The sequence below is a fragment of the Notolabrus celidotus genome, chromosome 15 (genome assembly GCF_009762535.1).
Source record: "Notolabrus celidotus isolate fNotCel1 chromosome 15, fNotCel1.pri, whole genome shotgun sequence".
Taxonomy (NCBI): Eukaryota; Metazoa; Chordata; class Actinopteri; order Labriformes; family Labridae; genus Notolabrus; species Notolabrus celidotus.
In genome coordinates, this window is record NC_048286.1 from 13,099,600 (window position 1) to 13,122,555 (window position 22,956).

At 41.0% G+C, this 22,956-nt stretch overlaps 1 protein-coding gene across 4 annotated transcripts; it reads right to left on the reverse strand.

Annotated features, from left to right (window-relative positions):
• Positions 1-833: 833 nt before the first annotated feature.
• On the reverse strand, positions 834-22,438 carry mmp16b (matrix metallopeptidase 16b (membrane-inserted)). Of its 4 annotated transcripts, none has more exons than XM_034702173.1 (11): positions 21,874-22,333; positions 19,514-19,662; positions 19,262-19,276; positions 18,818-18,934; positions 16,579-16,883; positions 11,769-11,930; positions 10,913-11,130; positions 10,675-10,813; positions 8,768-8,918; positions 5,805-5,953; positions 835-4,052 (listed from the first exon to the last, which is right to left on the reverse strand). In XM_034702173.1, the coding sequence occupies exons 1-11, from the start codon at positions 22,003-22,005 to the stop codon at positions 3,691-3,693; spliced, it is 1,899 nt and encodes a 632-aa protein (XP_034558064.1). In that variant the 5' UTR covers positions 22,006-22,333; the 3' UTR covers positions 835-3,690. The 4 variants fall into 4 exon arrangements, with proteins under 4 accessions (XP_034558065.1, XP_034558064.1, XP_034558066.1 ...); XM_034702175.1 differs by having other exon boundaries at positions 5,838-5,953; positions 21,874-22,005; XM_034702174.1 differs by lacking the exon at positions 19,262-19,276 and having other exon boundaries at positions 834-4,052.
• Between the last annotated feature and the right edge of the window lie 518 nt (positions 22,439-22,956).

Genomic DNA, 22,956 nt, shown 5'->3' on the forward strand with positions numbered 1-22,956 from the left:
TTGTGGGTAGTTTCATGACATGGCACATGTAACACAACCAAAATCTGTTACACATATTTACATTTTAAAGACTGACTGAAGAAACAAACATGGTTAAAAAAAAAAAAAAATCTGTGACAGAAATTGTGAAAAAGAATGTCTCGTGTCTTTGTGTGGGGTGTCTATGTGTGTGTGTTGGGGGCAGCGGGCGTCTGGGGTCGAAGAATCCATGCAAATCTGTCAGTCATCCTAGAGTGGTGTAATAAAACACAATTTTCCCAAGCAGACAGTAAACAGTTGGTCTTTGTATTCATGCTATGTATTCTCCTCAAACGCCTCGGGGTATATATTCTCTGTGTGTGTCTGTGTGTGTCTGTGTGTGTCTGTGTGTGTGTGTGTATGTGTGTGTGTGTGTGTCTGTGTGTGTGTGTGTGTGTCTGTGTGTGTCTGTGTGTGTGTGTCTGTGTGTGTGTAGATGATCTTGATTGCAATTATTGCAAAATGCTCTCCGTCTCCTCTGCACCCTGCCTCTCTGCTATCGACTGCCGTCTAATCGGCCTCTTCTACTTCCTTTAATGACTTATGCCTGGCAGTGAGTGTCAAGGCATGGAGAAAAAAACACTGAGGAGTCTGGAGATAAACAGGGACAGGTCAGAGCACTTACAATTCCTGTTTATTCTCTCTAAAATGTCAGGCATTTTAAGTGGATTAAGTGTCAGGGAGACCTTTGTACTTTTGGTATCTTTGCAAGTTTGTGGTCTATGTCTTTAAGAGGAGAGAAAACATCCACACCGAATGAAGTGTTTGTTACTGAAGCAATATCAGAGGAAGAAGATTACTTTAGGAGAGAAGAAATGCATTTCAAACCCACTTTATTGACAGGTTCTCGCCCTCAGTACAATGCAATGCAAGATTTGAGGTGCTGAGCACAGAGGAATAAATACGGCAATAATATATAGTACCGACTCGCCTCACTGGTCATCATTAATTCACACTCTCCGGAGCCGTCAGACCCTCACCACAAACACACAAACTGATAAGACATCACACACAACACTGAGCCACAGGCTGTTGCTTCCTCCTTTAAATTACAGTGGTCATGAATCAACATGGACTGGTGCACGCAGCAATTCTGCATCGCTCTGGGAAAGCAAAGATGTTCCTCTCTTTGAAATGTGTACATTTTCTTTTCAGCGCTCTGACTGTCACCTGGAGATTGGAACGGGGAGGACAGACTGGAAGATAGTCATTTCACATGGTTTGAAAAACATGACAGCTCTGGTGTGTCTATGCATCCAACAGAAACCAGCAACCTTATTTAACCAGAATGGCAAAGACTGAGTCGAACATGAGTGTCCAAATGATCCACAGTCAACAGAATGACATCTTAATTCAACAACGGCATGCATTGCCCTTATGGAGATTCAAAGTTATTATCCCTTCCATGACAGATTCAATAACATCTTTCAAGATTCATCCTTTTGATAATCCATACATAGGTACATTTTAAACCTCAATTTCCTGCTGTGGTATGTTATAAAAATGGCATTGCCTTAATATCAATGGAAGATATGCAGATATCCTGTACAGTAAATGTTGATGACCGTTTCTAGTAAAAGAGTAACAAAATCAGAGAGCACAAATATAAAATAAAAAATCACATCATGAATGCTCACAGACTGGTCATCTGGCAAACTCTTAGAAACGCTACACCACACAACCACATTGTCACATATATGGCAGCAATCAAAGGCAATTGCGAGACATTATATTTCACTTGGATCCAGGCTGTGTGTTGCATTCTGAATACAACACACAGCAGGAGGAAAAGCCCCTGCACGGTTTTCGCTCCATCTCACCTCAGAGAGTCTGCCTTTTGTTACGTTAACTCTTAATGTTTGTCATACTTACTGATTCAACTTTTTATGGTTCATGTATGATGTCATAAATATTCGTACATCATAGATTGGGATACACGCGTTGAATATTCATCATCAGACTTAATTTAGCTGATATTGGGTTTTTTTATATGCTTGTTAATTCAAACATTGTTAGATTACTTTTACAAGAACTTGTTAGTAGTTTGTTAATATTACATAAGTATAGTTTTTTATAACTCTGTGGATAAATCAACCTGGCTGCATTGATGGCACAACCAGGTTTCCCTTTTATTTTAAAGTCATCAAGAATCCAAATAATAACTTTCCTTTATTTTGGCGGGTTTCTTTGTGTTTTTTTTTCTTAACAGCTGTGATTTAACTTTGCATTTCCTCAAAACTTTTGCACTAACTTGGTGAGAAGATGGAGCATTGTGGGCAGAAATAATGTCAGCTGATATAAAACAGGTATGCAGAGATGACTTTCTTTTTTACATGAGAAATACTGTACGTGTCTCATTTTACATCCTTTCCATTGCCTTTCCCCCCTCTTTGTGTCCAGTTTGATGAGAAATATTATCTAAACTTACAAACCTTGTATAAAAGTTGAAAACAAAAACAAACTGTGGATTAGTTCAGATGTTAAAAATGTATGGAATGACACCGTTTGGGACACCAGAGTCCAAACATGGCAGGAAAAAGAGGGGGAACATGATGTAAGCTCTTTAAATGAAGCAGACACTACAGTATGATACAGTACATATATAGTGTGGGTAATTACTGTCTCCTCCACACACACATCTAACCTTCCCTTTCTCTCTCACACACTCTAGTGAGGCAGCAAATGAAAGCTAAAAGCCTTCGTGCCATCAGGTATTTAGCGCTGCTTTGCACGTTTTCAAGAGCAATGAACCCTTTGTGGATCAAACTGTCCTTAATTACTGGTTTTTGAAATTGCATTATGGGTTGAAATTAATGCCTGTTAGTATTCCTACTGCGTCCCCCAGCTTCCACCATCCAGACCAGAGGAACAGAGAGAAAGAGAAGGGAGTTTAAGCAATCCGTGATTAAGGCAGTCTCGTAAATATTGCAGAGAGGTTTTTGGCCCCTGTTTTGGAGATAGACCGCCACCACAGTCTTGAGTTCCTAGCTCTTCCTAACGGCTGCTTCCCATCCCCAAAGATAACAGAGCAGATGGGTGGATGTGAATACCGATGGCGGGAACAAAAGAAAAAAATCAGAGTTATGATGCCACTATGTTTCGATCCATGGAGGAAAATGATCCCATCAAAAACAACATCGAGCAGTAATCCTCTTTGGAAGAAAAGGTCATATTTGGTTTGTGTATCAGTCCTCCACACAATGAATTATCTTTTACAGGGACCCTAAATGAAAAAAAGCACAGCTCAGAGCAATTTAATTAAGGAATGAAAGTAAAGTAGAAGCCTATATCTAATTTGTCCACTGAAGTTAGTGCTAGGGGCTTTTAAGCGGCGTGCAGAGACGAGGACAGACAAAGGTCCCACTTACAGTAGCTTAACTGTCTCACTTAATTGAGTTCATTCCAAGATACAGAAAGAAGTCGAAGCAGATACATACATATTAGTTGGACATAGGGGATGTGGCTCCCTCACTGTCTTCATTTGAGTTCTGCTGATCGTTTCGCTCTCTCGCAGCTTGTTCGTAACGAATTCAAGCAGTTTTCAAATCTGCCAACATGGCAATCCTCGCGCACACCTTTACAGTGATTCCAATTACTGTACTCAGGGCTTCAAGTAATGACTAGACCTTTATCAGAGCTTCACACCCCTTTACACAGAGCAGTAACAGTCCCTCACACCCACTCCTGCATGGAGCGCTTGCAGTACAGTATGTGGCGCTGTGTGCTCTTCCTCCTGAACTGGAAAACGGTGTAGAGGAGGACCATCATGCACAGCGCCAGGACACAAGGGATAGCGATGGCCACTGCTTTCTCCGTGCCCCCCGTGCTGTCCAGTTTGATGACTACGTCCACGTCGCCGTTGTCGTAGTGACGCTCTTCTGCCACCGGAGGACTCCAGTCCCAGTCGGGGTCAGCAGGTAAGCCGTCGCAGCCCATGAAGTCTCTCAGGATCGACCTTGGGTAGCCTGGCTCCACACGAAGCAGCTGGTTATTGAACTTCCAGTACTCCTTCCCCTTGTAGAAGTAGGTAAAGCCTGGAGGGGGGGGGGAAACATGTTCACTCAGACACTTTCAGAGAGATTAGCCAGTATTGTGTAGACACATATGAGTTGATTGTGTAGATGAGTAACAACAATGAACGACTAATGAAGTCAGTATAGCACAAGTCCTGATATGACCCCACTTCTAAATTAACTCCATCACCTGCAGCTCGCTATCTCTTTCACCTGTGTAATTACCTGCACCTGTGCATATAAGCCTGCCTAACCCATTCTCTGTTACTCGTCTCAGCACTCACTACCCCCCCACCCCACAAACACCATTACTCTCTCCTCTCCTCTCCTCTCCTCTCCTCTCCTCTCCTCTCCTCTCCTCTCCTCTCCTTAATTTTGATTTTAATTCTAATAGCTAATAACTTTTTAATAATTGTTCATTTATAGGCTCTTGGTTGCTTTATATATTTCTTTTGCACTTTGTCTACTCTGTTACTGTAACACTTCAATTTCCCCGTGTGGGACGAGTAAAGGAATCTCTTATCTCATCTTATCTTATCTTATCTTATCTTATCTTATCCTCTGTTTGATAGTATATAGTATGACTGTTCTGTTGGATCTGTTCTGCAGCATGCTGGGTCAGGTGCAAGCGGGAACCTCCGGTCTAAAAATACGAGTCCAATGCGGAAGTGCTAAAAGCTGCAGTTCATCGAGGATCCGTTATATAAAATATATAACATATTTACAGCCTGGTACAAAAGACGAGTGTATTCTGGATAGTTAATTTCTCAATCTACTCTCACTGTGAGGGGGGTGAATTTTTTTCTAACACTGCAATTTCGAGGTTATTGAGATTACGAGTCTTCCAATGAGAGGCACAGCTGCCTGTGGGAACACTTCAGCTGTTGGCTAGGAGGCTCAAACTCCGCCTCTTTACATCAGACTGGCTCGACAGCAGCAATATGGCTGCTGCCGACGATTTGCCTCAAACAGCGCTTCAGAAACAGATGGGTGACCCAATCCCTCTGTTCCTGACGATTTCAAGCCTTGACTGCTATACATCCCTCATCCTCGACCCCTGCTCAACTCTCCTTGCCTCGACCCCTACTCATCCCTTCTTACTTCAACCCTTTCTCATCCCTCCCTACCTCAACCCTTTGACTTATTTAATTAAAATCATTTCAACTGTACTATTGCATTGTTTTGTTTTTAACGTTCAATTACATGGTCTATTTACTAAAGTGGGTCCCATGGCGCTAAAAAAAGACCCCTGCCCATTCAGTGTGCTTGATTGAAGGCTGCACTACCGACTAGTATAAGGACTGACAACTGTATTTTCTTGATGATCCACAAAAATGTCAGAAAGTACCGTATGTTTTAGTATTACACAAAACACAAGAAACCCTATTTAAGGACAATTAACAGCTTATATTTGGCACTTCTTCTAAAAAAACATAACTTAAAATAATGAAATATAAAAACATTTTTAAAAATATCGTGTTGTCTCTTGTAATGGACGCCAATCTACTAATGGCGTACTGTATTGCAAAAGCAGTGTTCACCTTTATGTTTTTCAGATATTCTAATATGACAGTCAGCTTCACTATGTCATGTTTATGGATCGAAACAATGGAAACACACTGAACAAACATCATAGGGGCCCTAAGTCTCTCTAGAGTACGTAAAATCTAAACATTCTATCTAAATTCTATCTTTTATGAATGTCACAGTGTCTTATTAACAGATGTTATGTAATGCCAGTATGTGAAAAATTCTCTTATAGTTGTCACTGACTTGTAATGCGGTCCATAAATGAAGCTCCCATACCGTTGGCCTTGTCCACAAAAGCCCCCTGAGGAGAGTCAGGGATGCCCTTCCAGATGGTAATGGGTTTGGGATAACCTGGATCCATGGTTCTCATGTCCTCATTGTACCTCCAGTATCTATGTCAGAACAGACATAAGTACTTTGGTCACATAAGAGACATGCATAAAGGTCTGATGGAACACAGAGCAATTACAGGAAGAAGACAGTATTTTTTGAGTACACACAAAACTGGACAGTGTTAATTTAATCAATCCAATACCTGGACATACAGTACATACCAAAATCATCACACAACATGCATTTGTCAGTCTAATGTAGAAAACAACAGATTCTATATTTTATGTTCTTCTCCTATCAGCTGTAGCAAGTATCCAAATGTGCCCAGCTTGGTCTTTCCTTTAACAGGACCTCAAATGAGAGACAAAAGCAAACATCAAGACAAAGGAGTGTGAAAGGATTTCACACTCTTGAATCCAGGCTTTTTAAAAAGTAGTGCCAGGTGTACAGTTTGTGCAGCCAAGACTGTATTCCTGTTGCAGAGGAAAGAATTGTCCACATAGAAAATAGGAGGGGACCTTGATAAGTAAAACAAAAACTGTCCAAGGACGTTTGCTTTGAGTTACTGTGTCAATCTAAAAAACTGAAAATAAGCCTCACTTACAAAATAAAACAATGTTGCCTTATCCTTTCTTTCATAATAACAAAGTTATGATATTCGGTCGTAATACTAATGCTTTTACAGAACTTAATCAGAAGACTGATCGTTGGCTGTATAAAACAAGTGGCAGTTGCCTTGGGGTCTCAAAAGTAAAGCCAGTGCCAAAGTTATGTTGGCTGAAACGATCTTCATCAGGAGAAATGAGCTGCAAATATAGAAACGATGCATCTTTAAAAACACACGCAAAAGTAAAAAGCAAACGCAGTGAGAAAATGTGCTGCAAAAAGAAGATACAACGGCATCAACACCGAACACGCTCCAAATACACAAATGATGAAAAGCAAAAAACACACTAAATCATGAAACACTACAAAAGAAAAAAGAGCTTTTGACTCTGTGAGCATTTTTAAAGATGAGTCGTTTCTTCTGATGAAGATCATCCAGGCCGTTGCAGTTCGTCTGCCCTTCTTGGCCACCGTACAGAGTGCCTTAAACATGCATTCTTTCTCGTGGTCAGCAGGGGACGACTGTATTGGTCACTTCAAGAAGTCAGTTTAAACAGAAGTCTATTAGAAGATGATCCATCCTTCATATGATCTTTGACTCCAGTCACCATTTGTTTCATGATTTAATGTTCTCTTTCATACCTCTCCTCAGTATGTTGATGTCTATGTTGTAGTTTAATGATTTTATTCAGAGGATAACAGATGATAAAGCAGGGTATGCTTTAGTGCATGGCTACCATGTGATAAAAAAAAGCTTCATGATTGTTGCAAGTGGCTGTCACATCCCAAACTCTATCTTCTTAGCCCCTACAGTCACTTCTGGCTCCAAATATCAATATGGCGACAGCTTCAATTTTTAAGTCAAAAATGTTAAAAAAGGTAGTCTTAGGGGCTCTGCCAGTTTATTCCACAAAGTCTATTCTGGTTCTGTGAATATGATAACTAGTCTGGGGCTTCCTTGGTTCATATTTCTTTGCTAATAGCCTACTGACTTAATTCACATAACCAGAGAAAGCATCCAATCAATCATCCATACTGTGTTTATCTGCCAGACAAATCTGTTTCAGGCATTATTGTGATTGATCTGCCTCTCATACCCTGGCGCTCACACACATTAATCTCGCTGCACAGTGTCATTTCTTGGAATTAGAACAAACACCCCATCACATTTCAGAGAGAGAGAGAAAGAGAGAAAGAGCGAGAGTTAGAGAGTGATAAAATCTTGTTTGAGACGATCGACAGAACGTCCTGTTTGCCATGATGTGCAGCAGAAGGTTGAGGGATGACAGTATCATGACAAAGCATTTTGTCAGCTTTCACCACAGGGTCTCTTGACCTCTTAGGATATGATTTATCATGACAGCTGAACAAACATGTGAGTCACACTGGCACACACTCAAATGTTAAGACCATTACAATAAATAAACAACAGATTCTCAGATTTGGAAAGAGTGTCCTGTTTCAGTCCACATGTAACAAACTACCACCATGGATATAAATTATTCAGCTCTTGTATATAAAAAAAGCTTAAACTCTGGAGATATGTATTCTCAATTATAACTTCTGCTCTGCCATTGGTTCATTATGGATTGGATAATATATCAGCTGTTGAGTTGTCAGCTTTCAAAAGCAACATGAAGCAGCTTCAAAATATTTAATGGTGCCAGCTAATCTATGACAACACCAAAGATGTATTGATCCACAAACCTGAAAAATAATTCAATACCTTGAGCAAAACAGCCCTTAAATTCATTTAAACGCCCCACAAGCAGACAAAATGGATCAAACAAAGAAAGAAAAATAACTGAGCTATAATTACAACGCCAGATTTAAAACCATCGTCAGAAGCAAACGATTTGAAGCCCCAAAATTAAGTCATTGTTGTGCTAGCTATGCTAACCTGATGCACCATGTAATGAAAATATGGCTCAGTCTTTGCTGTTTTTAAACCTGTGAGGACATAATTAGTCCCCTTTTTGCTCATGGAGTCAATGCTGTGTATGTTATCATACCCCTGTCCACTCTATGGTTACCAGTATGCACAGTAGTAAACACATTTACTACTAACCACATTATTTCCTGAGTTTTCCCTGAAAATGTTTCAGTGTACCAATTGATTTTCACCAGAAGGCAAACATTTTCTGCAAGAGTGTTTCGAAGGGCCACTGTAGAAAGATAACCAAGCCATCAGTCTTCATAGTACTCCTCCAATTGAATCCAGTCAGCCTGTAACTTCATAACAGCGCTCATAATGATTCCACACCAACCTGTCGCCTTTGAAGAAGTAGGTTTTGGCGACATCCTCCCACCAGACAGCTGTCTCGATACTCTGAGTGGGCATGCCGCTCCCAAACAGTGAGATGTCCTGAGGGTACGAAGGCTGGAGAGTTGTGTCCTTGAAGACCCAGAAACGGTTTCCTAAAATACACACACAGAGTTAGGAGGCTCTCGGAAAAAAAAAAAAGACATTATAATAAAGATGACCTCAAAACTCTGCACGCTGGTTGCTCATTCAAGCCTCCTGTATATGTGTGTGTGTGTGTGTGTGTGTGTGTTCTGTTAGTCATCACTGTTTTCAATTTCCATTCACATGATTTCAAATGTAAGAAGCATCACCGAGTTAACAAAACATTGCACAGCAGAAAATCTATGCGCCGTTATCTTTAATACAATAGACAACAAGATGACGCTCTGAACGCTACTCCGCCGAGACTTGTTGTTTTCATTTTTATTGACGCTATTGTTGCATTTAATTCGGTTTGATCATAAGTGCCTCAGGCAGAGTGAGGAGAGCTGCTGTGATGTGGTGTGTGCTTGCAGTAAGTAGCAAGACACTCTCTCACACTCTCTCACACACACAGAAAGCAGCTAAGTCCCCCTGAGTGAATAAATAAAGCATGAGGCACTCTGATCCCACTGGGTGACAGATGTCATGTTAATCTGCCTGATGGACGGATGGCTGTACCGGACCTGCACCCACTCTGTTGGCGGAGAGGATGCAAAACAACCTCAGAGTCAACCAATCGGTGATATATGATGAAAGATTACTGTATGTCAAAGGGGCTCACACGTACATATCTGATTAAAATGGTAACATGCAATATAATATTACTGATTTTCATTGGTAGATCAGTCAGTTGACACATATTTGGAGTCTAGTAGAAAAATATCATGAATACTTTATATTTGTATGAGGGATAGAGGACATACAGGGTTATTTGTATAGCCCTGTTTTCCATGTTTTGTAGCTTAAATTGGTGTATTTTATGATTAAACCTAAGAAAAAACATCTAATTTGAAAAAATAAATAAATGAAGGTGCTCTATGAAATTTTCTTGTAAACAAACAATTGATGTTTACGTGAAGTTTTTTAAACCCCACTTCAGTTTCTTTTGAACGACGACTTTCCTTCCTGGTAAACATTTGCAGAGCTTATCCTATAAAGATCCTGTGAGGACTTTGTTTCTGATAACGAAACATACTGAAATTAATATTGACATCTCTTAATGATCTAAAAAAGCAAACAAGACCATCAACAAGAGAAGTGACTATTTCTATGAAGTCATCTTTTATGTATGGGTCCATCACTGGGGGGGTGGGGGTGGGGGGGATAGGTGTCATCGTATGTGACTAATTTACACATTTAATACATCTCTTTGTCAAATGTTCCGCAGCAAAAATTCTCAGTGAGTGATACATTTGACTGTTAACAGAGAGCAGGATGAGACTTTTTTCCAAGACACACAATGTGCACATGTACAGGACAAAGTCAGCAAAGACACTTTGTCCACAGGGTGGCGCCAAAATTGACAGAAATGGAAAGTTTCTTACTGGAGCTTTAATTTCCATATCAATGTACTGTCTGTGTATTGTTGCTGACGGTAATGCATTTTGAACTAACTCTTTTCAAACAGCAAAACAGCAAGAACTTGGTATTTCATTAACATTTTTCATTATCTTTAAAGTCACTTTAAATCAACAAAATAGCTAGAAAAAAGTGACATAAATTAGTCTTTTGTCAACCTCTACTTTTCAGTGTTTCTGTGGGCAAAAAAACATTAATTCACTCATTCAAGCATTGCTCTATAGCACCAGTGGTCAGAAACTCCCAAAGGTACTCTTTAAAAAAGTCTGAAAAATGTTCCAAAATGGCAAATACTGTTGGATTTAATACCTTTGAAAAAGACGAACTTCCCTTCGCTGTTCTCATACACAGCGTCAATTTTGGGAGGCAAGCCTTTCCAGAAGTAGTTGATCTGCATTGGGTAGCCAGGGACTACTGAGTTGTCTCGTACCCTCCAGAACCACTGGTCCTGTGGAGATGACAAAGGTAGAATCATCATTATCAAAACCATTCCTGCTCCCTGTCTCAACAGCTTAAAAAAACAGCTCAAGCTGATGATCTCCTCTACCTTGAACACAAAGAGCTCCTGTCGGAGGATGGCCAGGGTGTTGAAGCCTCCATCACAGATGTCAGGTTTGGAGTTTGGGTTGGAAGGCTTGGCCCCCTGAGGAGGGCGAGGGGGTCTGGCTTGGCGGTCATTCTTACGGGGGTCTGAGGGAGGGTGGAAGCGAGGTGGAGGGGCTGTGGGTGGGGGCCTGGTGGGCTGGGGAGCTCTATCCGGTGGACCTGAAAAGACAGCAACTTTTTTATCCTCTTCTCTTGCCCTTCCTTTTAGTGGCACTGTTCTTTGTGTGTGTGTTTGTGTCTGTGTGTGTGTGTGTGTGTGTGTGTGTGTGTGTGTGTGTGTGTGTGTGTGTGTGTGTGTGTGTGTGTGTGTGTGTGTGTGTGTGTGTGTGTGTGTGTGTGTGTTCGGTGGATTTTCAGTGTTTGTCAGATTGAGCTACATTTGGGACTTTGCCCAGTGAAATATTACATAACTTCACAGTTTTTTGACCAATGTGTCTTCAGTTTTGGCACAGATTTCGGCCTCTTTGGAGCTCTGTTAGCTGACTCACTTTGCTGTTAAAACACCTGTTTGCTCTCCTCTCTCACAGCTGACAAGACAAATGCTGTTTATTGGCATTTAAACCAACATTACTCATTGTTACATTGTCATTTGTAATATACACTAGAAACAAAGTTACAGCTCCAGTATTTTTAGGGCTTTATTACATAACTTTAACAAAGTTTTGGAATAACAAAAAACATACTGTTGGTAACATTGGCAAAAAAAATGCAAGCTAACAAAATACTTTTGTTCAACTTCTATATCCACTCTGTAAGACAAGCTAACAAAAGAGTGCAGTATTTTTCTGAAGGGTTACCATAGATTTTCTGGATGCCCTGCAGGTCATCGTGAGGTAGTTTGAAGTTCTCCGTGTCCATGTATTGGTAGAAAGGAGCCATAATAGCAGTCGGGTCGTTAGAGTGTTCCAGGCCGAGGGCATGGCCAAGCTCGTGCACCGCAACCAAGAAGAGGTCATTACCTGGAGAGGGGGGAGGAAACAGTGTAAAATTAAAAACACTGCTATATCCAGCAGAGTGTAAATACTGAGTCTGAAGTAGAGAAAAATACATGTAAGGATATGATGTGCTCTTTACTGCCTGTAAAAAACATGGAAACACATCATGAACTCTAACGAATACATTTGATAAGGGTATCAAACACTTTTCAGTATCTATACAGCCACTACAGAGCAACAGAAGAGAAGTGGCTATCTTAAATGTGTTAAAGGAATCAATCCAAGAGATTGGACAATAAGATATGTGGGAGCATTCGTAAGCATATTACATAAAAACTGCCTACTCACTAGTCCTCTGGCATTTTCTTGATTACACAATAAAGAACTATTTTGATCATTTGTGAACCATTTAAGTTGTTTATGAAAGCAGAAATGTCAACTGCTTCTCCAAGTGAATCTGATTCACTTATCTTTATGTCCCTGATAAAGAGAAGTCAGCGTTTTTAAGATATTGCATTGCCCTGTCAGACCTCACAATGTCATCGTTTGCTGACATTTTACCCACAGACAATTCACTTTCAAATTGACAGATAACTGGTTGATTAATCAACAATGGAAATAATCATTACTCCAGGCCCTCCAGTCCAGCAGTAACTTCCACTGAGCTGATGCGGTTCAACAGTGCAGGGAAAGATTACTGGAGGTAAATTGCAAAGCATGACCACTTTCCCTCTTTTTCTCAGTAAGAGCAGATTAGCCACATGTGCACCACCGCTCACAGGGAGGCAGAGGGACACACACTCACGTTCCATGCCCAGAGCAAAAAAAACACTGAAAATACAAGCACACATTCATACAATGCACCTGAACACATGCACATGTTGGAATTCAGTGAAAACATTGTGGGTCGTAGCATGTTGAAACACACAGATAAATGAGATAAGAAAAATGTCACAGGCACTGTCTGTGGTTAGCACTCAGCTTGTGGTGTCAACCTGATTTAGAGAGAAGCACACCGTTTACGTACAGCTTGTGACTGAAGCTGTCCCCGGGAGATTGTTGCCCTTTAAAACATGATATGCACTCCTGCCAGGAGCGCTGCAACGAACAACCACTGACCCTTAGCCAGCAGCTAAAAGGTTACACCTCCCCCTCCCCCATTAATCTCACACAACCAGCCTCTTCCACCTAACCAAAAAATATCCCATAAGGGCTCCCAGGAGACAGGCCGCAACTACCATTAGTGCACATGTCAACATGCAACATTTACAATTACACTGCTGTGAAAGCCCATTAAAGGTTGCACAGCTTTCCAGACACATGAACAGAGACAGGAGCTTTTCAGCCTCAGCAGCACTCCATGCAGATAACCGTAGGACACTGTGCAAGGGTGAACACGAATTTGACTTGGGAGTCTGAGACAATTACCATTGGAGTTTAAGAACAAAAGAAAAGAGAGAGAGAGAGAAAGAGGGAGGGCAGCTGATGGGTGGCAAGCAGTTTCCCAGAACAAACACAATGTGAGCTGTTTCCCTCCTCTTCCACTAATGGGAGGATAAAATTTAAGTGTACTGCACAATGGGTATTAGCAAAGTAGCCTAGTGGTGCTCTGACAAGCCTGGCGCCCTGTAGCTAGGGTAATTAGAGAGTGTGTGTGGATGGAGGGCTAAGAAAAGGCATCTTATCTCCCTCTCTGGGCTGTTTCTCCCTGCCTGCTGTTGGTCCACATGTTAAGTGTATAATATGATCCATAAGAGCATGACCTAAATGAATTGGCAATCACATTATCCAAAATATTGTGATATAGCATAACATTATATGAAATTGCACAACACAACATAACTCGTTATTAACCAACCTAATATAGCAATAAAAAAAATAACCTAATATGCCCTTAATACCACAACAAATGCAAAAAAACAAAACCAAACACCACATGACATGATAACAGCATAACACATCCCATTTTAAGAAACCTGAGTACCTGTTATGATGGTGATAAGCTTGTAAAGGTATCACATAACAGGATGGTGTCATAGCCTGCTATAGCATCTATCTATCTATCTATCTATCTATCTATCTATCTATCTATCTATCTATCTATCTATCTATCTATCTATCCATCTATCCATCCATCCATCCATCCATCCATCCATCCATCTATCTATCTATCTATCTATCTATCTATCTATCTATCTATTTATCCATCCATCCATCCATCCATCCATCCATCCATCCATCCATCTATCTATCTATCTATCTATCTATCTATTTATCCATCCATCCATCCATCCATCCATCCATCCATCCATCCATCCATCCATCCATCCATCCATCCATCCATCCATCCATCCATGTACTATCCTACCCACCTATTACCTCTGACAAAATATAATAAACAGCATAACAATAGAACCCATACTTAAACATAGGATAGCTAAATAAATCGCACTAGTCAAGTATGACAAAGCGAAAAATAATATTGCATAAGACTACAATGAATATTTCAATCCACCATGACATAACAATAAAGCCCCCTCTAACTCATTTTAGCTGACCTAGAAACTAGCAACATTATACCACATGACATAATATAAAATAAAAATAACATCACAAAACATAACATGACGTAACGTAACATAAAATAAAACAACATGACTTATCAGAACATTACATGACGTAAAATTGTTTGACGTAACGTAAGTTATGATAAAATGTCGCAGTATAACATGACTAAACAAAACTTGACATAAAATAACGTAACTGAAATGAACATGTCATCACATTACATGACATCACATGACATAACATAAGATGACTTATCATGACATGACCTAATAGACCACAACGTAACAGAAATTAACATGACTTAACATAACATGATGTAACATTACAACTTAACATTGCGACTTAACATTATGAGTCAACATTACATGATGTCACACAACAATGCATAACATACTATAGCCTAATGTAATGTAACATAACATTACATTACTTAAAGTAACACAATGTAAAATAATGCACTTTTGCATTATATAGCATACTGTTATTTAACAGAGTGAAGTGTAATGTAACATAACACGATGCAGTATAATGTAATGCAGACTAAAATAACCTAACGTTATGTAACAGATTAGTAAAGCATATCACAGAAACAACATGAAATAATGTATTACAACCATAGACTGTAAAAAATATGGACGTAGGATCCGTGACGTCACCCATCTGTTTCTGAAGAGCTGTTTTGAGACCAATCGGCTGCGGCAGCCATATTGCTTCTGTCGAGCCAGTGTGACGTAAAGAGGCGGGCTTTGAGCCTCCTAGCCAACAGCTGCAGTGTTCCTGCAGGCAGCTGTGCCTCTCATTGGAAGACTAGTAATCTCAATATCTTCTAAATTACCGAATTAGAAAAAAATTCACCCCCCTCACAGTGAGAGGACATCTAGAAATTAGCTATTCAGACTACACTCATCTTTTGTACCAGGCTGTAAACATGTTTATTAATGCTGCAAAGATCGTCTTTTCCCCATTCATGTGTATGTGACTTCCGGTACTTCTGGAGCCAGCCTCAAGCGGATCCTCGGTGAACTGCAGCTTTTATCACTTCCGCATTGGACTCATATTTTTAGACCGGAGGTTGCCGCTTGATTACAACAGAACTGCTTAGACAATGTCTGTTAACTTCCTCTATCAGAAATAGGCTAATATTATTTAGCACTACTACTGACACACTACTACACACAGTACCATTATATAGTCCCTCATAAAATGTGCTTCTATGATGAAAAATGACTTATGTTAACCATACCTGGCCTGCTAAACCAAAAAATTACTCAACAATCAACATGGCAAACATACCAATAACAACAAATCGAGCATGGCGCTACATGGCACAACCCAACATATTTAAAAAAGAAAACATCACTGTTGCCCTTACTACATTCAATATGCTGATGATACTGTAATTATGTATGGTAATGTCACGTAACGTAACATAACACAACCTGACATTAGTCTTACATTTTGTAATGGTATAGATATACATTAGGCAGTTGTCAGATTTCTGTGTTACCCCTCTTGAAGCATACCACTGAGATACATCAAATTCACAACAAACAGAGTAGCCATAATCATGTGCCAGCAACAAACGTCTTAAAATAGCAGAGCTTTCTATCCTGTCATCTGAAGAGCTTATTATGCAGGAAAAAAACATCAAAATCCTGACAGATGGGGTGATGCGTCTTCACAGAGCACAGCCCAATCAAAGACGTCTCTGTATTCTTTGTTTTGGTTTTGCAGCCCTCACACTCTGTGATACCATCTCTGTCATACTGCCCTCCTGCCCAGCCATCTGTATTTCCAATATATGCTTTCCATCAGTCCTTATCTGTCCCTCCTGATGACTGATCTTTATTACATTTCTTCCTCAGCCCACACTTGTTTACTTACCTGCCAAAACTCTGCATTTAACAACCATTCTTTGCTTTTTTTCCCCCATAATCATAATCTCTTCAGTTGTTATTTCCTTTCTACTTTCTTGCTGTAGCCTCTCTTGCTTTTGCTGTCCTCTCTCTCTTTTGTTGAAGGCTCTTTTCATTCTGTCCTACCTATAACAACCACTTTCTCTCTGAAAAGATTTAAGTTTAAACCAACTTTTTCTCTCACTCACCATCATGGTTGGGGTTCCCGAGGGTCCAAGGCTCATCTGAATCAAAGTGCGTGTCCCCTCCGATGCCCGGGCCTGGGAAATAGGCGTGAGCGAGGAACCCGCCCTCCCCATCGAAAGGTGAGCTGTCGCCGTGAAATCCTGAAGCGAAGATGATGGTGATGTCCACGTCGCGCCTGCCAGTCTCCAGGGCGCTGTATGGAACGGCCTCAAAGCGGAGGGGGGTCACACCCTGCCACACGTCAAATGCCCGCCGAATGGCATCATGGGTCTCCCGGGCGCCCACTTTTGGCGTGACGTTTTTAATGCTGTGAGTGAAAGATAGAATTTATTACAACAAGGGCTGTATAGATAAGAAGAAATCTGCAGGCCGTTGTTCACATACTGGGATCATAGGAGGCCTGCAGGGTATGGACAAAATATGCATTTACATTGATCAATATTGCGATAACAATATGAAGTGCAATAAATAAACAAATATTAAAGAGTACACAATAATCATATCCCTTGAAGTTTGATTTTTACAGTTACCAAATAATCTGAGGTTTGCTAATAGCTAGATTGAGCTTCACTAGACCCAGTCCTACTTTATTGATACATTCAGACTTTTGCTATGTGTTTATTGCAAATGCTGAAATTGTAACAATGATAAAATTGCAATTCATTGCGCAACCCTAGTTCACAGTGGTGAAAGAGTTGACAATATTTGAAACTGCTGGGGAACAAAACATACGGGGAGTTTTTGTAAGCTATCCAAGTGTGAAGCAATTCAGAACAGAGCTATGCAGTGTTTTCTGGGAGATTTGATGGGAACCATGCGACATACGGAGTCTGGGTTCCACTATGTACCCCGATGAGGGGAGAAAGTGTTGTGAAATGAAATGCACTTTTTGTTCTATTGTCCATCATGTCATGATTTTAGATGTCATCTTTTCCATAAAATGTTATAACATTATCCTGATTTGTTTTCCATGTCTGACGAAGATAGACTTCAGTATCTGTTTACACACAAAGTGTTTCAGTTTGCTCAGTTTGTGTTAAATGCCGTTCAGCAGCGTAGGAGGACACTTTATGTTTGATTTAGTTGTGGTTACTGCCAATGCCTGAAGTGTAACACTGTGTTTTTTACTTACTTTTGGTCATTGCTGGGCATGTGCAGTAATGTAACTGTTCTTTTCTTTATCTTCTTATGTTGCTGTCCTTATCTTGTTTTGTTTTTGCAGTGTCTTGTAAGTCCATACGGTCTGGGCACCTTTCCGGTGCATGGCACGATGAATAAAACTAAACTAAACTAAACTACAAGGGAACCACAAATAAAGTACACACTGCATCGTTGTTCCATTAATTTCAAGAGAATAATTTTAAATTTTCAAAATGAGGAGACAGTAAAAAGAAAAGTTGTACTTGACACAACTATTTCAAGCCCGGCAGCTTTTTAGTGAACTTTTAACACAGCAGTCGTTATCAGTCCCTGACAGGCAGAGAGGAATGGGAAATCTTCTCCCTCCCTCTCTCTCCCGACTCATTTTCATGAATAAAGTGCAGTCAGCAGCAGCAGCAGCACTGGCTCAGCACTGATTGACATTCCATTAGGAGAGGTGGCTCATCAATTCAAATTCGTGGAGGAAGGAAGGATTTGAATAAATTGACAGCGTTATCGTCTATTACTGCTGTAACCTGTCAATTTGCAGTTGTGCTGGAGACGCGTTTATCAGTCCTCCTCAGAACCCATTAAAAGCTGGAGCTTAATCAGGCGAGATAAGATGAGAGTTTGAACATTTCTGTTGAGATTACGCACAATTTAAACAGTTTTAAATGAGGGAGGGAAAAGCCTCCAATCTTCATGCTCCTCAGCTCAAATTGTTTGTTTTGTTTTATGAAAAGAATAAATGGAAGTGGGTTTAAAAAAAGAGAAGCTGCCTGATCCTGTTGTCTATTCGGCAAGCATGCTATTTATACACTGGAAGTACACACACTCACAGCAACACATGGGTGTATGTACAGAAAGTGTTGCTTTGGATGTGTGAATCTGACTTTAGTTGTGCGAGTGCTCCCACATACTTGACGTACTTCCTTGGTCTCTATGACAATACAGAGCATGTGATACCAGAGGAGATGAGAGACAGAGAAGAGCTGTGAAAATTAACAATGGCACATCTGAACTTCACAATAAGCGCCGGAAAAAAAACAAACCAAGAAAAACTCAATGGTAGCTATGACAACTGCCTCCACTATCTCTCACCTGTAGGTGATGTGTACACGCTGCCACCTCTGGCCTGTCAGTGCGTATCTCCGCTTCCGTGTCCTTGAAGCACTTTTAAATTTGTCCGGAACTCCACAGCGAGGCTTTTGCATCCAACTTGAAAAGAAAAGAAAAGAAAGGAGTGGAAAAGATGTGAATTAAGTTTGCTGAACAAACATTTATAAGCAAACACCATCACAAGACAACATGAAGCACTGAAGTGAACTCAGTAGTTCTCTTCCTGACAGGTGACATATAATCAGAGCAGCAAAAATTGTACAAACTGTAACTAAACTACTCCAAACTACAGCCACTAATACAAGAGTGAGATCAAAAATCCCAATGAGGGCTGAAAAGAAATTCAAGAGTTTCTCATTCATACCACATCGGATTAACACAAGTACAAAAAAACAAGTAATACGTAGGCAAAACATTTATTCTCACCTCAGCGTGATATCACTGCATCATCATGCAAAATGAGAAGAAGGAGAAGTGTTAAAACCTGCGCCTGAGGTTGAGTCAGGCGAGGTGATGGTGGGGGTGAAAAGAGCATCTCTATTTCTGTCTCGTGCTAATTCATTGAAATATTGATAACCATTCCTGCTGCATTTTAAATGAATGAGCAGAGAATTTGCATTAGTGTGTTCATTAACAGTCTCGTGCGACCGCAGCTTGTGTTTTCATGTGTGTACTCACTCCTTGGTTCTCTCATCCAGTGTCCCTGTGACATTGAGGCCATAGATGCGCTGCATGGCGGCGATGGCTGAGTGCATGGTTTGGGCCGAGCGCAGGACAGACATTCCCGGTTCTGTGCGGGGAAGGTAGCCATACCTCTGTAGCCATTCCTGCGGGGTGGAAGAGGAGGAAGAAGAAGAGAGATTGTGGCCTTCATACTGGGGCTATTTTAAGATCTGTTTTGGACGCCTGCCTTTCTTGGAAAGTGTGAAGAAAATGTGACATGGAGTTGGAACTGACGTGCAGAGAGGACGGATGTTGTATATGTGGATTTTGCAAGTTTCTTGAGTGAGTCACCTATAACGATTCACGTGTACGAACAGTGTGTACAATACAGTCAAAGTGGGTGTGTTTAGAAGACTGCCTTTTTTTGAGTCATCTGATTAAACCTACATAATATGACAAACTTTCAAAAAGTTAACATTCACTAAATTAGTGTAATAATTGTATTTAACAGTTCCTGTATTTTTTTTACCACTTCTTGCTTTCTTCGCCATCGTGCTCTATAACTACACGGTTTATTATCTAAGCATGTTTGCATGCTGTGTGTGATAGCAGGACATGTGTATGATAGTTCGTCTGTCATCACGATTCAGGCAGTTTTTGCAACAACAAAAAAATCAAGCACAGACTCATTTAACAAGGAAGTTGTGATTTGCTGTGTATCCAAACTTTCAATTTTTTGCAATCAGCAACCTCAGTCTCCATCAGTTTGATTTGATCTGTTATAATACATCCTCATTTCCCTCATCCATTATCCGCTTTATGCCACAAGACTATCTACAAGCAAAGAAATTCCTTCATTGCATTTTACTGTTTCGGAATTGCTCAAGGGCACCACAACAGAAGCTGTTAAATTCTGAAAATGTATTGCCTGTTGAGATGTCTTACTCACGCCAATCCCATTCTAAAAATCAATATGGCTGTGCATCCATTATTCTGCATCTCACAAGAGGCAATTAAGTGACTAACATTTGCGAAATTGTTTGTTTTTATTGGAGCAAGAAAATAAAATGATACTAAAGTGAGCCACAGTGGTTGCATTTATGTGCACTGTCACCTGTTTGGCAGCTAAAATGAAGTAGAATCAGCGTGCAATCTTTGCTCTAATTGCTCCAGCAGGGTTAAGGTTAAAATGTGCCTGTGTTTGCTTGCTCAGAGGCTCTCTGGACAACAGTGCAACTCTTTGCAATGGAAACCCCTTTAGTGACCTTAGTCAGTTGTTGTGTCTTGCGGCTGCCGGTCAGTGTACATGTGCAGGACTGTGGCCCTGCCTCCTCTTGTCCTACAAAGCGAGAGGTCAGCTCATACAGAGGACAAGAGGTGAGAGCGAGCATCATGTAAGGGTCACTGCCAGGCAGACTCAATCCTGAAGCAGAGGGCCATGAGGTGCCCACAATATCCACAGCTGTCTGCACGCCAACCAGCTGCCCACCCATCACTGCTCAGCCTATGAGAAATGCTCCAGCTAGCTAATCTGACTAGCTGTCTCTTCCGTCCATCCCTCCCCCTTCTGCTTGTATCCCTCTTTCTGCTGAGCTAAACGCCTTGTTTATCCCTTTTTTCATCCACTCCCTCTCTCCCTCTCTCGCTCTCTCCTGTGGGTGTGTTTCCTGCGTGTGTTGTGCTTGTTCAAAGGCACAGATCTCGGAGAGATATCAGGCACATTCCAGTGAGCCATAAAAATTGAATAATGATGTCTGTGTGTGTGTATGCGTGTGTGTGTGTGTGTGTGTGTGAAAGTGAGGGAGAGAGACTGTGAGCCTCAGCATTTAATTTCTTCAGAGTGGTGGGAGGGGAGCCAGAGGTGAGGATGAAAATGACATCAATTAATAAGGTACAAAAAACAAATCCTATTATGCAACTTGTGCCTGTAAATGTTTATAATCCCCTCAGACACTACGATGCTGCCAAATCACGTCTGAATTTGTGGTGGCCTGTCACAAAACTGAATCTCACAGTCAAAACACCACGCTGTGGGGCATCTTTGCTAAAATAGCCCAATCAATTCTAGGTTGCACATTTGGGATCAGTGGGCTGGCTCAGCTCAGCTCATGGACCCGCAGTGCAATAAAATGAGCATCGTTCTGTTTCATTGCACTCTTCAGATGAGGAATATTTTCGTCTTGAAGTGCGTGAGCTGTCCTGATAGGCTTACAATGCATCCATGTTGTTATGTGTTATGGTAATCGAGCCCACGGATAGCGTGGGGAGTCGATATGAAGCCTCTGTATGTTTTTTCACGCTGAGGTAGATGATGTGGAGGAGAGAGCACGGTCATTTATGATAACCAGGGAGGCAGGGAAGGCCATTTGTCTTACCTCAACGCTGAACTGATGATGATCCTCCTCTCCGGACACGGCACACGAAATCCAAAGCAAAAGATGCAAGCAGAAAGCTGCCGCGTGAAAGCAATCCGATGGTTTTCTTTTCCTGGAGGATACTAAGGTCATAATGACCTGTTTTTCCCGAGTGTTTATTAGAAGAAGCCGCCCGTCTGCTTTGGCTCTTGTGTCAAATGGAAATCATCAGGCGAGCTGTCAAAGCGGGATTCAGATGAAAAAAGAGGAAAAATAGGGCCACGCGCTTTAAAAAATCCCGATGGTGGCATAAAATGTTCCGATGTCAAGCAGAGAAAACGCGGCATGTTAGACCCACTGCCCTCGCCATTCTTATTTACATCAGGGGCTACATCTATCCAGCAGCATCAATGGCCATGTACAGTACCCAGTCTGCGCAAGATAGGCTCCCTCCCGACTCCACGCCTGCGCTTTGATTTCTCACACGGCGCAGCGCTGCTTGGCAGCATCACAAGAGCTGCCCTACAGAGTGCATGAGAGATGAAAAAGCATGCCTCAGAACTGGCTGTACCTTTCACTTTTGCATGGCAAAGGCCGAGGAACTGCGCAATAAAAGGGGCACATGTGCAGCCAGATGGTTTGATAAATAAATAAAAAAACCAAGGCCTGTTTACAGATTATTGTCTCTGATGCAACCTACATTCCTCTACTGATGCATGCAGAACCCTAAACGATATATGTGCTCTATAATTTAAAAAAAAGTGAATTGATTACATACAAATTACAGATAATTCAAATAGTTATACTCTCTCCAGCATTAACAGCAATCTATATTAGACATAAGGGTAAAATATGGCCATCTTATATCCTCACCTATCTGATAATATGTGTCCCACAGCCCCTCCCTGTGTTGATCCTTACCCTGAGGACCAAGAAAACATGTCCTAAAAGCCTCTCCAGGCATTTATAGCTCTTGCAGCTCTTTATAGCCAAGAGATGCTGAAACAAGCTGCCTGAAGCCGACAGGCCACACGATGGCGGTGTTTCACTGGAGAAATGTAGCCGCCAGCTGTTTGCTTTAAAACTCTCTGAGGACACAGAACA

Bases quoted from the DNA above. Each gene is read 5' to 3' on its own strand.
- mmp16b (XM_034702173.1), bottom strand. From the start codon at position 22,005: ATGACCTTAGTATCCTCCAGGAAAAGAAAACCATCGGATTGCTTTCAC. The intron at 11,131-11,768 runs GTAACCCTTCAG...CTGTCTTTTCAG, and splicing joins GGGCATCCAGAAAATCTATG to GTCCACCGGATAGAGCTCCC. The intron at 4,053-5,804 runs GTCAGTGACAAC...CCCCCCCTCCAG, and splicing joins ATTTATGGACCGCATTACAA to GCTTTACCTACTTCTACAAG.